At 42.6% G+C, this 12,983-nt stretch overlaps 1 protein-coding gene across 1 annotated transcript in view; it reads right to left on the bottom strand.

Annotated features, from left to right (window-relative positions):
* Nucleotides 1–677: 677 nt before the first annotated feature.
* Nucleotides 678–12,983, bottom strand: part of SCG3 (secretogranin III) — a 36,764-nt gene continuing 24,458 nt past the window's right edge. Inside the window, exons 11-12 of the mRNA XM_037501755.2 lie at nt 6,741–6,821; nt 678–1,003 (exon numbers count right to left, since the gene is read on the bottom strand). Of these exons, the coding sequence (XP_037357652.1) occupies nt 885–1,003; nt 6,741–6,821 (200 nt within the window). The 3' untranslated portion in view covers nt 678–884. The remainder of the gene's footprint in view (nt 1,004–6,740; nt 6,822–12,983) is intronic.

The raw sequence follows: 12,983 nt of genomic DNA, 5'->3' as shown, positions 1-12,983 counted from the left end.
TGTTTGTGGTGGTTGCTGAGGAAGGGAGTGGCAGGCTTCCAGAGTTCACTAGACGTTTTCTACAGGAGAAGCTCAGCTATCTTTGGTTCACCAAGAAGGGAATAATTTTTATCTTGATTTCTGCTCTACTGAGAAGCCTTGGCTTGAATCAAAGCCAATTTAGATAACTTGGATCTGGAATAAATTTTTACCTTGCTTTATGTACTTGGGATCTCATTTTCTTCTTAGAGAATATGTGTTGTCGCTCTAACAAATTCAATGACTGAAAACTCATTAATAGAAAATTTAAGAGTGGGGAGGTTTTAGTAAATCCAGCAAATCCTATGCCCATTTTTCAGGTCCATTTTTATGTCATTGGGCCTGATAAAGGGTTAACTAAAAGCACAGTCACAAAAGCAGGTAACTCTCCTTTATGCTATGGAGACTATGAGGAACTTAAATTCATTTCAACTGCCAAAGGGAACTGGTGGTGGAAAAAACATCTTGTAATACACACATTCTACCAGGTGCTGTCATATATAGCATGCCTTCAAACAAAGCTCCCTTAATGCTTCAGGGGCTGCTTATGTGTGGAAAGAAGTTTCAGATTTAAATTCAGTCCATTAAAAACTTTCCAAAAACATACCTCTGATTATAAAATGTAAATATATGAAGAAATAAGGATTCTATATACAAAATTTCAACTTACATACAACTTTACTTTTCACATAATTTTTATAGCAAGAAAGCTATGTTTTAACCATTTCTAAAAGGTTAGCTACTATAAATCCAGTACTTTCTAATAATCCTTGGGTCAAAACGACTTTAATCACAGAATTAGGAGTGTTTGAAGCTATATTACGGTTTCCAAAAAGGTGGAAAGACTCCTGGGTCTTTTGCTATTTTTACAGGCTGCTGTAAATGCGCTTGATAGCATCGGCCTCTTCTTTATCAAGGATGCCTTTCTCCACATAAACATCAGCTTGTTGATTGATAAAGTCTCTCATCTTTGAAAGGTCATAATCTGGAAAATAACATTAAGGTATCATGAGCAAGGATCAGGAAAAACCAATCCCATTACAGTGATTAACATTAGCTAAGAAGCATTTTGGTCAACACCACAATTACCATGCCCAGTTTTCACATTGGAAGACATTATGAGTTCTTGGCATTTGTGCAGTGCTTTGCAGCTTCAAATCAGGTTACATGTATTATATTATCTCATCTGGTCTTCCTCATACTGCAGTGATTGGTCCAGAGATGGGGAGTACCGTTGTCATTTGACCGCAGGGCTTGTTGAACAAGGCTTTTGCAAACTGTGTAGACCAATGACATGGGGACAGATTTACATTCAGTATGTCTGGGACTGAGAGTCTGCATTTTAAATAAACTCCCAGGAATCACACTTGGGGTAAAACAGGATCCTAAGCGTCAGTGTCTTGTTCAAGTTCACAAAGGTGGTAATAAGTGTGAGAACTTCCTGAATTCATTACACTGTTTAAATCCATGTTGCTATGGCAACCCACTTCCTTTTTTACAAATTAAAAATTGGCTTGATTTTTCAGCTTGAGTTATATGCATGGAGCAAAAAGCCAAACACAACCTCCTTATAGCTCCTGTCCTACTTAAACCAAAAAATCTATATAAATCAAAACATCCAACAAAAACAAAGACATCCCCCCAATATAGGCGCTGTCTGTGGCATCTGTCTGAAGGCTCTCGAGGACAAGAACCCCAAAACCATATCATCCCTTGATTCTTTTTTTTAAATTAAAGATTTATTTATTTATTTATTTATACATACATACAAGCGCTGGGTACAGTCAGAAGCGCGGGAGGGTGAGAGAATTCACCAGAGCCAGAGCGGGGAGCAGAGCAGGCAGAAGGACCAAAATACACTGCTGAGGGGAGCAGCAGGTGGCAGGAGAGGTCTGCGCGCCATGTGGGACCCTCCTCAGGTGGCCAGGGAGCAGCCGGGGATCGAACTGGCGCTGTAGAGGCCGTGGGCAGCTTTGCAACCCAGCGCTCAACCGCTGCGCCACCGGGGAGGCCCTAGATTCTTTAATTATTATATGGTCATTGTTTTAAAACAAGGAAAATACAGAAACATAAAATTTATATCACCTAAAATCTATTATTCAGAGATAATAACAGGCAGTACTTTGTTCTCTTTTCTTGTAGGGTGTTTTTGTGGTGGTGGTTTTCAAATATATGTATCTCATCCCACAACTGAGATCAATATACACGCAACTTGAGTACCTGCGCCTTTCACTTTACGCATGCGCGGTAGCAATCTGGGCGCACCACTTTGAATGGCTACATAGAACATAGTCCACAGGGATGCTGAAAGGTAAGACACATATCCCCCCATGGTTGGACATGTAGAGCTTCCACACGAGAGAAACGCTACTTGGGGAGCCCTCTTTAGACTGTGAGTTGCCTGAGGCTAAATTCCTTAAGGACAGTGTAGTAAATTCCTTAAGGACAGTGTAGTAAATTCCTTAAGGACAGTGTAGTTCTCTTGGCTACTGGCAGGCCCTGGAATGGCGCCCCTCCCCCACCACTGCCTTCTGTCCTTCTGTAAAGGGACGAGAAAAGACAGAGTGGGGTGACAATCACAGAGCCACCGTTAGCTGGACTGAATGTGATCTGAATCAGGTCGCTTGGGCATCTTTCAGCTCCTGCATAAAGGAGAACTCAGCACGTGGGCCTACAGACACCAGGTGGTGATCCTATCCAGGGCAGCTGAGGTGTAGAGAGAGCTTCTGTCCTTGCCACCAAGGAGAGCATTTGCTCCCATCAGGGCATGGCCGCAAGGATTAAAGAGAGAACTATTACCACGGAACGCTTTACAACCATCACCTTGTCTGCTTCTCATGACGCCCCAGGAGGTAAGCATTAATGTCCTCCCCAGGGATGAAGAAACAGGAAAGATGAGGTAAGTCACTTGCTGGGGTTGTGGCAGAGTTAGGTTTTCAAGACACATCCCTCTGTAGCCACTGCCCTGACCCCTCCACAACCTGGAGGGTGTGATGGGAAGTGTCTATCAGGTGCAAAACAAATGCTCACTAAGTGCTTGGGTGTTTCTGTGGTGGTGGTGGTGGTTGTTTCAATTTTTCCCTTTATCTTCTGCACAAAATAGAGAATCAACTCAAAGCACATTTTGTGTGCATGCCATGAGCTGATTCCTGACTGACTCATAGGGCACAGAGTCGCCTCTTGATCATCACTGGCTCAAATTATACTGGCTCTTCATAATCAGTTGTGGGATCAACATCTCTAGTGGAATACAGGCACACTTCTCAGAACAGAGGTGAAGAGGTCAAGGTGATTTGAATGAACAAAGAGGAAAATATTTTGCTATCTTTTGAAACAGGAAACTTGTTTCTTTCTACGCAGCTATCTCTGTGTTGGGCAGAGTGCAGAGGATGGGCTGTCCGGGTGTAGCCCAGTTCTACCCTAGCTGGTTGCCACTGTATATACAGGGCCTGTGAGAAAACAGTTTCTCAGATGTTTTTTTGCCATGACCTTCCAGCACAGGAGGCCTAGTAGAGAACACATAGCCTTAGATGCAGTCTGAACGTGCTTGATGTGTAGTTTGCATGAGTTAACTTATGTAACCTTGCAAGGTATAAACTTGGCCTAGGCCAGCTTTGTCTATAAATCATATAAAAACTAATTGGGTTCCTGGTGGTGGAGTGGGGGGTGACTGGGTACTGTGACTAACTGGTTGCCAACTGCCTCGGGAGCCTAGGGGGGCTGCAGCCACTGACTATTGCCACTGCCATTGCCGTGGCTATTGCTGCTGTTGCTGCCAGGGCCAGGAGGCCCCGAGGCTGCCCAAGGCGGGTTGAGGGGCCACCCAGGGACCACAGATGCTGTAAATGTGCCTGCTGCCTGCATCTTGTCTCCTGTTGCCTGGTTGATGCCTGTTCCTGTCTCCTGTTGTCAGGGACTTCTCTCTGAACCTGGGCAAGCTTCAAGCTGATGCCCAATGGTATACAAGTCAGTAGCCACCTTCCTAACCTTAAAAGAGACAAATGCAAACATTAAAAATGGCTTTAAAAATGGCCAGAACTTCTTAAACGAGATTGTAAGCTTGCATGGTTCAAAAGGGTAAGATAAAGGCTGTGATTCACTTTTTTTAAAAAAAAAGAACAGACTTTTAAAAAAAGGCTGCTAGAGATTTTTATCATTATCCTCATTATGACATCACATGGACCTCTCTTTCCTGGACCTGGGAAGGAGACTGGTCACCCAGATCTCTGCCAAACAAGGAGCATCAGCAGCGGTGAAGGAAGGCCAGAACTAATAGGCAATCTTTTGGCTCACACAGCTGCAGCCACTGCTAGCCTCTGGGACCTAGATCTCCAGCTTTGGGAGATGACCCACACCAAGTACAGCCCTTAGGAAGACTGTGGAGAATGAGTGTTCTGCTTCTGCCTTAAGGAGGGGGTACTGTATGTCACCCTCGCTTCCTGTAGGCAGAAGGGAGCACCAAACCCAATACTGACATTCCTAATTTTACTCTTGGAGACTTTGACATGTAAGCACAAGAGTTCTGTGCACCATCAGTTGCCTGTCTCTGAAACTGGAAGACTGACTTATAGGATGTTGCTGGTGATGCTCAGGACTCATAGGTTAATCAGTGGTAGAAATAACAAATATTTCAAATTGTTGGGCCATACAGTCTACATTGGTTTTGGAATGAATTTTGGTAATACTGTATTATATTGATTCTAAGATTAAAAAAAATTTGGGGGGGGTTTAAAGTCTGTCATTAATGACGTCTTATAATACATCATCCCTAGTGGTACATAAAGCAGTGGTGCATTTTCCAATCGTGACATATTTGATGATACACAGTTTGTGTGAATTTTAATGGAACTGACAGCCTGGAAATTCACATCATTTTGATGTGAATTTGAATTGGTGAATTTGGTTTCAATTTGAAGCCAAATAAAAAATGCGTGAAGATCTAATTGTTTCCATCTTGCTCCATCACAGATTAATGAGGTGCTGAAAACATGTCTCCCTTTGTGCTCTATCTCAGCAACTCTCAAACCTGGCTGGGCTTGAGATGTGTCCTTCTTTTATCTCTTTTGCATGACCACGCCCATCTATGACAGCACTGCCACTTGTAGCTTCACTGATGTTGAGAGTGACTGGGCAGAACATGGGGGACAAAATGGGGGGGCATATCTTACTGTCCTTCACTTCTCAGGCACTCAGACTTATAGTGGGTTTTAAAAATATTGATGCCTGGTCTTGCCCCACAAGCTTCTGATTTAGTGGTCTTGGGGTGCAAGCTCGATGTAAGGAAGTGTTGAAACTCCACAGGTTACTTGAATGCACTGTAAGTTGGAGAAACATTGCTCTTATCTTAAACCATCACTTTGCAATTGCTCTGGCCAGACATGTGGGAACCATGCTAATCTCTCCTCTCCATGGACTACTTATATTTCTCCCATCCCCCCTTTTTTTCCCTCTGTCTGAGAGGAAATCCCATTCTTTCTGCTCTAGAGCCTTTTTTTAAAAAGATATTTATTTATTTATTTATACAAGAACAAGGGTATAGGCCAGATTCGCGGGAGGGTGAGAGGATTCACCAGAGACAGAGTGGGGAACAGAACAGGCAGACTGACCGAAATACACTGCTGAGGGGAGCAGCGGGTAAGACAGGAGAGGGCTGTCTTGCCATGTGGGACCCTGGCTGGCTGGCCGGCCAGGATTGAACCGGCCCTGCAGAGGCTGCAGACGGCTTCACAGCACTGTGCTCAACTGCCTGCGCCACCAGGGGAGGCCCTGCTCTAGATCCTTGCCTCATCTCTCTCTAGCCTTCTGGGGTCCTTTTTTTCTCTTTCCCTCAAATCTGTAACCACACTCCCTGCCCAATGGATTTCTGAAATCTTAACCTAATTTCATATCTTCTGGCTAAAACCAGCCTCCTTTGCAGAGTGCAAAAGCCTCTTCCTGACCTGGGGCTACACACTTTCCCAGCCCTGTTGGCAGATCTCTCCATAGACACCCAACCCTCGTGGGAAGCTGAATGACTCCAGGTTCCTGGAATGATCACTTTCTCTGTCCCTTCATGTCTCAGCACCCATGATCCTCTGCCTCGCTTGCTCCTCATTTACTCTTCCAGCAAAGGCTTTCCTTGCAATCCTTTCTCCTAGTGGTCTATGTCCCAGTAAGGTGTGCCCTTTGCTCAGGTCTGCATTACCACACATATCTATGACAGCACTGGCCACTCGTAGTGTTGTTGATGATGTTGAAAGTGACTGGGCAGGATGTGGGAGACAGGGTGGAGGGCACATCTTACTGTCCTGCATTTCTCTGGGACTCAAAACAGAGTGTGGTTCTGTGTTAGTGACTGCAGGGACTATGTAGTATGTGCTCAGAAAATACCCTTGTTTAAAATACTCCAAGAACAGGGCAGTGAGTAGAGAAAACAAGATTGGCAAAATGTTAATAGTGGGAGTGGATGATGGAACCATGGGGATTCAATATACTATTCTCTCTACCTTTGACATTTTCCATAATAAAATGTAAGTCTTATTTCATAATGAAATAAAAGCTTTTACTTAAAAGGCTGATTTGAAAAAGAAGAGAATTAGAGCTTCCGCTTCCTTGTGCGTCTGAGAGGTGCTCTCAGTCTCTTTGGGCTCTCAGAGGAGACTTTAGTACAATTTGTGGTGATCAATAAGAGTTCCTGACAAATGAGTGAAACTTACAATTTATAACCACACTAATTTCCTTACCTTCTTTATTTCCTTTTTTATTGTGTTTCTTCAACCATTCAATGTTTTTTCTGATGGCTTCCAAATAGGCTTCTGTTTTTCCTAGAAAAGACAAGAGAACCTCTATCAAATGCTCATAAAGTTTGCTTTGGCAGCACATATACTAAAATGCTCATAAAATATTATTGTTTTTCTTTAAAGATCGCTCTTGTTTAAGGGCCTCCCTGGTGGCGCAGCGTTTGAGCGCTGGGTTGCAAAGCTGCCCACAGCCTCTGCAGCGCCGGTTCAATCCCTGGCCGTTTCCTGGCCACCACCAGAGGAGGGTCCCTCATGGCGCGCAGACCTCTCCTGCCGCCCGCTGCTCCCCTCAGCAGTGTACTTCGGTCCTTCTGCCTGCTCTGCTCCCCGCTCTGGCTCTAGTGAATTCTCTCACCCTCCTGCGCTTCTGACTGTACCCAGTACTTGTATAAATAAATAAATAAATAAATAAATAAATAAATAAATAAATAAATAAATAAATAAATCTATCTTTAAAAAAAAAAAGATCACTCTTGTTTAAAGCCATAAACTAACACTGGACTGACAGAGCACTTGTGAGGTGATGTCCCTACGGAGGTGGTGTATGTATTTGCAGCGGGGAGAGAGTGTGGGAGGAAAGTTAAGGAGAATGGGTGAGGATAAGACTCCAGGAGACAGGAGCTGGCAGGAAAGTGTCCAGGGGCCAATATCCCCACCCATAAACCACTAGTCTTAGGTCCTACCAGAGAAAGAGTCTTTTTTCAGCTTACTGGATAGATGTGTCCCTACAATTCTTAGACCGGATCATTTCTGACTAGGGATTTTTCTTCTATACCAAGGAGCATTATCAGATCAAGAACTGAATCAAAGTGACAGATTCAGTCAAATTTCAGAAATATTGCTGGTCTGGTTTCAGACAGCTTCAATTAAGCAAATGTTGCAAGAAAAGTGTATCCTACATTACTTTTTGTTTCCCAGTACACAAAAAAGTTATGTTTATATTAAACTGTAGTCTATTAAGTGTGCAATAACATTATGTCTGAAAAAACAATGCATATACCTTAACTTAAAAATAATTTATTGGGTCTCCTTGGTGGCACAAGGGGTTAAGTCTCAGCACTATGAAGCTATGCCAGCCACTGCAGCATGAGTTAGATCCCCAGCCAGGGAGCTACCCAGATGGCACAGCACACCTGTCCTGTCTCACCCGCTGTACCCCTCAGCAGTGTATTTCAGTCAGTCTACCTGTTCTGCTCCCCACTCTGTCTCTGGTGAATCCTCTCACCTCCTGCACCTCTGGCCTATACCCCAGCTCTTGTATGCATAAATAAATAAAATAAATTTTTAATAATAATAATAATAAATGCTAGCCAGCATCTGAATCTTTAGCAACTTGTAGTCTTTCCACTGGTGGAGTCTTATTTTATTTTTAACTGTGGGCATATATTAGATTAATAAAAATATTAAAAGTAAAGATCGTGGATTTTTAAGTCCTTAAAACATCTTTTTCATTTTGTATATTTTCACACATCATACAAGTGTGGTTTTTTTTTTAAATTTATTTATTTATACAAGAACTAGGGTACAGGCCGGAGGCGCGGGAGGGTGAGAGAATTCACCAGAGACAGAATGGGAGCAGAACAGGCAGATCTACTGAAATACACTGCTGAGGGGAGCAGCGGGTGAAACAGGAGAGGTCTAACGTGCCATGTGGGTATCTCCCTGGCTGGCCAGAATCAAACCCGCACTGCAGAAGCTGCGGATGGCTTCATAGCACTGTGCTCAACCCAATGCACCAGCGGGAAGGCCCACAAGTGTTTTTTTAATCAGAAAGAAATATCCATTTTATTACTTTAAATTTTTCCTCATGAGATGCCATTACTTTATCAGTGTCTTTTTTAAAAATTATTTTTTAAAGATTGATTTATTTATTCATACAAGAACTGGGATACAGGCCAGAGGTGGGGGGCGGTGAGAGGATTCACCAGAGACAGAATGGGGAGCAGAACAGGTGGATTGACTGAAATACTCTGCTGAGGGGAATAGTGGGAGAGGCAGGAGAGGTCTGCTGTGCCATGTGGGTCAGCTCTGTGGCCACGGATCAAACTTAGGCCATTGTGGTGGGCTGGTGGCTGGTGATAGCTTGATAGTGCTGAGACTTAACCCCTGTGCCACCAGGGAGGCTCTGTATGTCTTTTTGGAGAAGTATCTATTTAGCTCAAAGAGTCTTATTTAAAGATTAAATAAATAAATAAAATAAATAAATAAAAATAAAAATTCAGTAAAGTACAGTAAAATGATGTATGTCTGTACTTTAATGATAATACATCACATAAGTCATGTTAAGTAGGTCCAAATTAGTGGCATTGCTTAAGCCACTAAATAAATCTTCAGCTCAGTTTGGGAAGGAGTGTGTAAAAATTCAGAAAAGATAACCAGGCCTCATTTCACAGTTTGGATGGTGAAGTTTAGAACTCATCCTAGTAAAGCTCCCTGGAAAGTTAACATTCCCTGATGGGCCTCAAGTGTGGCCAGAGAATACCTATTCTGTGATGCCCTTTTGGCAAATTGTTGTCTGCAAATGGGAATTACCATCAACATAGAGATCAGGAAATTAACCTTCAAGAGCTCAGTGACTTGGCTGAGGACACTCAGGAAATAATGAAGTTGTAATTTTAATTCCGATCTTTCCAAGTTTTGGCTAACCTGTACTATCTGAAAGATAAGCTCTGTTTGTAGACAAGTCACTGATAAGACAGCAACCTTGTACTGTTTCAAGGAAATCAACCCTTTCTTTAACTAGGTGAGTTCCCTACTACTGCTCAAGGTGTCTGGACCAAGAACCAGGTGGTTTGGAATGTACTGGATGGCCTAAGAGAGGAGGTCTTCAAACACAGGGCCTCTGCAGAATCAAAAGGTGCCAAAGCTCAGTTGAAGACCACCCACCCACTCTGGCCCTCCTTTGAGCCCTGCTACCTACAGTCACCTGTCTAGACCTCTTGTTAAGTTATCTGCACAGTGGACTTAGTATGTGCTACTACAGGCTATGCTTTGTACTTCAAATTACATTATCTCTTTTACTTTTCAAAACAACCTTTTGAGGCAGTCTTTTCTCATTCTCATTTTATCTATCTATCTATCTATCTATCTATCTATCTATCTATCTATCTATTTTTTTAATACAAGCACTGGGTACAGTCAGAAGCACGGGAGGGTGAGAGAATTCACCAGAGTCAGAGTGGGGAGCAGAGCAGGCAGAAGGACAGAAGTACACTGCTGAGGGGAGCAGCGGGCAACAGGAGAGGTCTGCGCGCCATGTGGGACCCTCCTCCGGTGGCCTGGGAGCAGCTGGGGATCGAACTGGCGCTGCAGAGGCTGTGGGCAGGCAGCTTTGTAACCCAGCGCTCAACCGCTGCGCCACCAGGGAGAACCGTCATTTTATTTATTTTACTTTTTTTTGCTTTGTGGACTACAGTATATGTTCTTTTTTTTTTTTTTTTTTTTTACAATGTTTGCTTTCTTTTCTCAGGTGTAGTCCCCATAGAATTTCCACCACCCTCTTTTTGATCCCTCTCCCTCCCTCTCTCCTCATTCCCATTTTATAGATGAAGAAACTGAATCATAGGAGATATAATAACATGCCCCAAGATGACATGGCTACTAAGTAGTAGAACGCAACTTGAACTTGGGCACCTCTGATTGCAGTCCATGGACAACAACCTTGCCCTAAGATTGGTCAATGTTCTAATTTCTACCACTGCATTACCTAAGTGACTTCTAGGGCATCTTTCTTTTCAATTGTATGCCCATTCTTGCCTCACCACTGGGGTGCTGTGTTATTTGAGAAGCACAGAGAAGTTTTTGTGCAAAAAGGGGTAAGTGGAAAAGAAGAGATTCACAAATTTTAGCCCCTATTAACTTTAATAGCCTGTATAGAAAAGGCTTATATTTCAGTGCTTTGTTTTTAAGAATGTTAGTATGTGCAAAACCAATGTTCCCATTGGCTGATATTATAACATTATAGCACAGTGATTATAGATTTTCATTTTCATTGTTGCTTACTGAGTTTTGTAACAAAGAGTGTTCTTTGTTTTAAATTAATTCAATGAGGAAAGACATTTTGAATGAGAAAAGAAATCTTAGTGTAGACTATTTCTTTTTTTTTTTCATTTATTATATTTTATTTTTGCATTCAAGAACTAGGGTATAGGCCACAGGTACGGGGGCGGGGGTGAGAGGATTCACCAGAGAGAGTGGGGAGCATAACAGGTGGATCTACTGAAATACACTGCTGAGGGGAGGAGTTGAGTGAGACAGGAGAGGTCTGCTGTGCCATGTGGGTTGCTCCCTTGCCAGGGATTGAATTCATGCCTTAGTGGTTGGTGATAGCTTGATAGCACTGTGACTTTAACCCCTGCACCACTAGGGAGGCCCACGAAGCAATTTTTTTTAAAAGTATAAATGGTATAGTTTTCTATCTTTTTAAAATAAAAATGAATTATTTTTTAAAATTTGAGCTTCAATGGATTATGAATTGAATGAGTTATATCAGAAACAATTTAAAACATAAACGTGCTAAATATGCTATAGGTATATATTTGTCAGTCTTCACAGAGCTGTATGAAATAAACATTGCTACTCCCATTTTACTCATGAAGAAACAAGGGCTCAGAGAAGTTGTTTGACATGCCCAAGGGGACACAACTGAGCAAGGGTCAGATCCTGGTCTTGAACTAAAATGTATCTGGAGCCTCTAATGAGCAGACTGGCCAAAAAAAATAAAACAGTGGCTCTTAAATTTGCCTCACATTAGAATCACTTAGGGGAGGTTTAAAAAAATCCTGATACCCAGTATCTGGGGCCTCCCTGGTGGTGCAAGGGGTTGAGAAGCAGCACTGTGAAGCTGCCCATAGCCACAACAGCATGAGTTCAATCCCCAGTCAGCCAGGGAGCTACCCACATGGCACAGCAGACCTCTCCTGGCTCGCCCGCTGCTCCCCTCAGCAATGTATTTCAGTCAGTCTGCCTGTTCTGTTCCCCACTCTGTGTCTGGTGAGTCCTCTCACCCCCCACACCTCTGGCCTATACTCCAGTTCTTGTATGCATAAAAAATAAATCTTAAAAAAAAAACCAGAATATATGGAGGTAGGAATCAAGCATCATGTTTATTTAATGATCCTGAGCTGATTCCCATGTTTGGAAAAGTTTAGGAATCACACCCATTGGTATTGGGGCCTCCAGAATTTACTGGAACACTGGTAATGAGGGGAGCAAAATCAGGTGTTCCTCTGTCATCGGAGAGAAACAGCTTGTCTCTATTGACATTTTCTTTTCTCAGGAGCTGTAAAACAAATCTTTTTTATTTACACAGTTTGCACTGAACACCCAGGAGAGTCCTCTGTGGAAAACTGGGCTATTTTTTTCAGATTTGTTTCAGCTTCCTGTGGAAAAAAATAGCTCATGGTTGAGGTAATATGGCACAAGCCTTAAAACATATGCTTCAGCAGATGGGAAAAGGGCCAGAGTCAAGATGCAGCCCTACTTTTTTGGCTGTTCTGCTTTTTAGCCCGGTAAAAGAAATGTCTTTTTTTATACATGAGTTTGTCCTGACCCTAATACGCTATCCTGATCCACCACCCTTAAAAACAACTGTAGCATGCAGTATAGTTAGTCAAATAAATACTGGCTATACTAAAAATATTTGCCTTTAAAAAGAGTGTTTATAAAAATAAAGTATGATATTATACTTAATATTCTGTTCAGTAAAGATTACATGATAACAGTGTCGAACTGCAGAAAGCAGAGCAACTGATAAGGTATTGTGGGAGCCAACACGGGCCCCAGAGCCATTCTATTCAAGAATTTCTGCACAATCATGGCATTTTACAAGCCTATAAGTAATGTAGCATGGGACACTCGGACCACCATTGCATGGGAGTCAAGGTCCAGCTCTGCCACTCTGGCTGTGAGATCTTGGGTGTGTCACTTTATCTTCTGAGTTTGGTTACTTATTGTAAATTAAGGGGTAAACTCTAAAAGGAAGATTTGTGGGCTGGCCTTGGAAAAACTGTGTTGATGATATGTCTCTGATGCCTGCACTTAGTTCCTGGCATGCTTCCTGTCCTGATTCACAGGGTTGAAAAATGGACTTACTAATTTTGGACATTTTGAACAGAATGCAGTGGAGCTTGAAAAAAGGCATGAATTTTATCCTGTTATGCTGTTTTAAGAATAAAAGCATCCACA

Source organism: Talpa occidentalis, unplaced genomic scaffold (assembly GCF_014898055.3).
Source record: "Talpa occidentalis isolate TD23 unplaced genomic scaffold, MPIMG_talOcc4v2.1 talOcc4.11, whole genome shotgun sequence".
Taxonomy (NCBI): domain Eukaryota; kingdom Metazoa; phylum Chordata; class Mammalia; order Eulipotyphla; family Talpidae; genus Talpa; species Talpa occidentalis.
The sequence above is the reverse complement of the archived record's forward strand: the minus strand, read 5'-3'. Positions and strand labels throughout refer to the sequence as shown.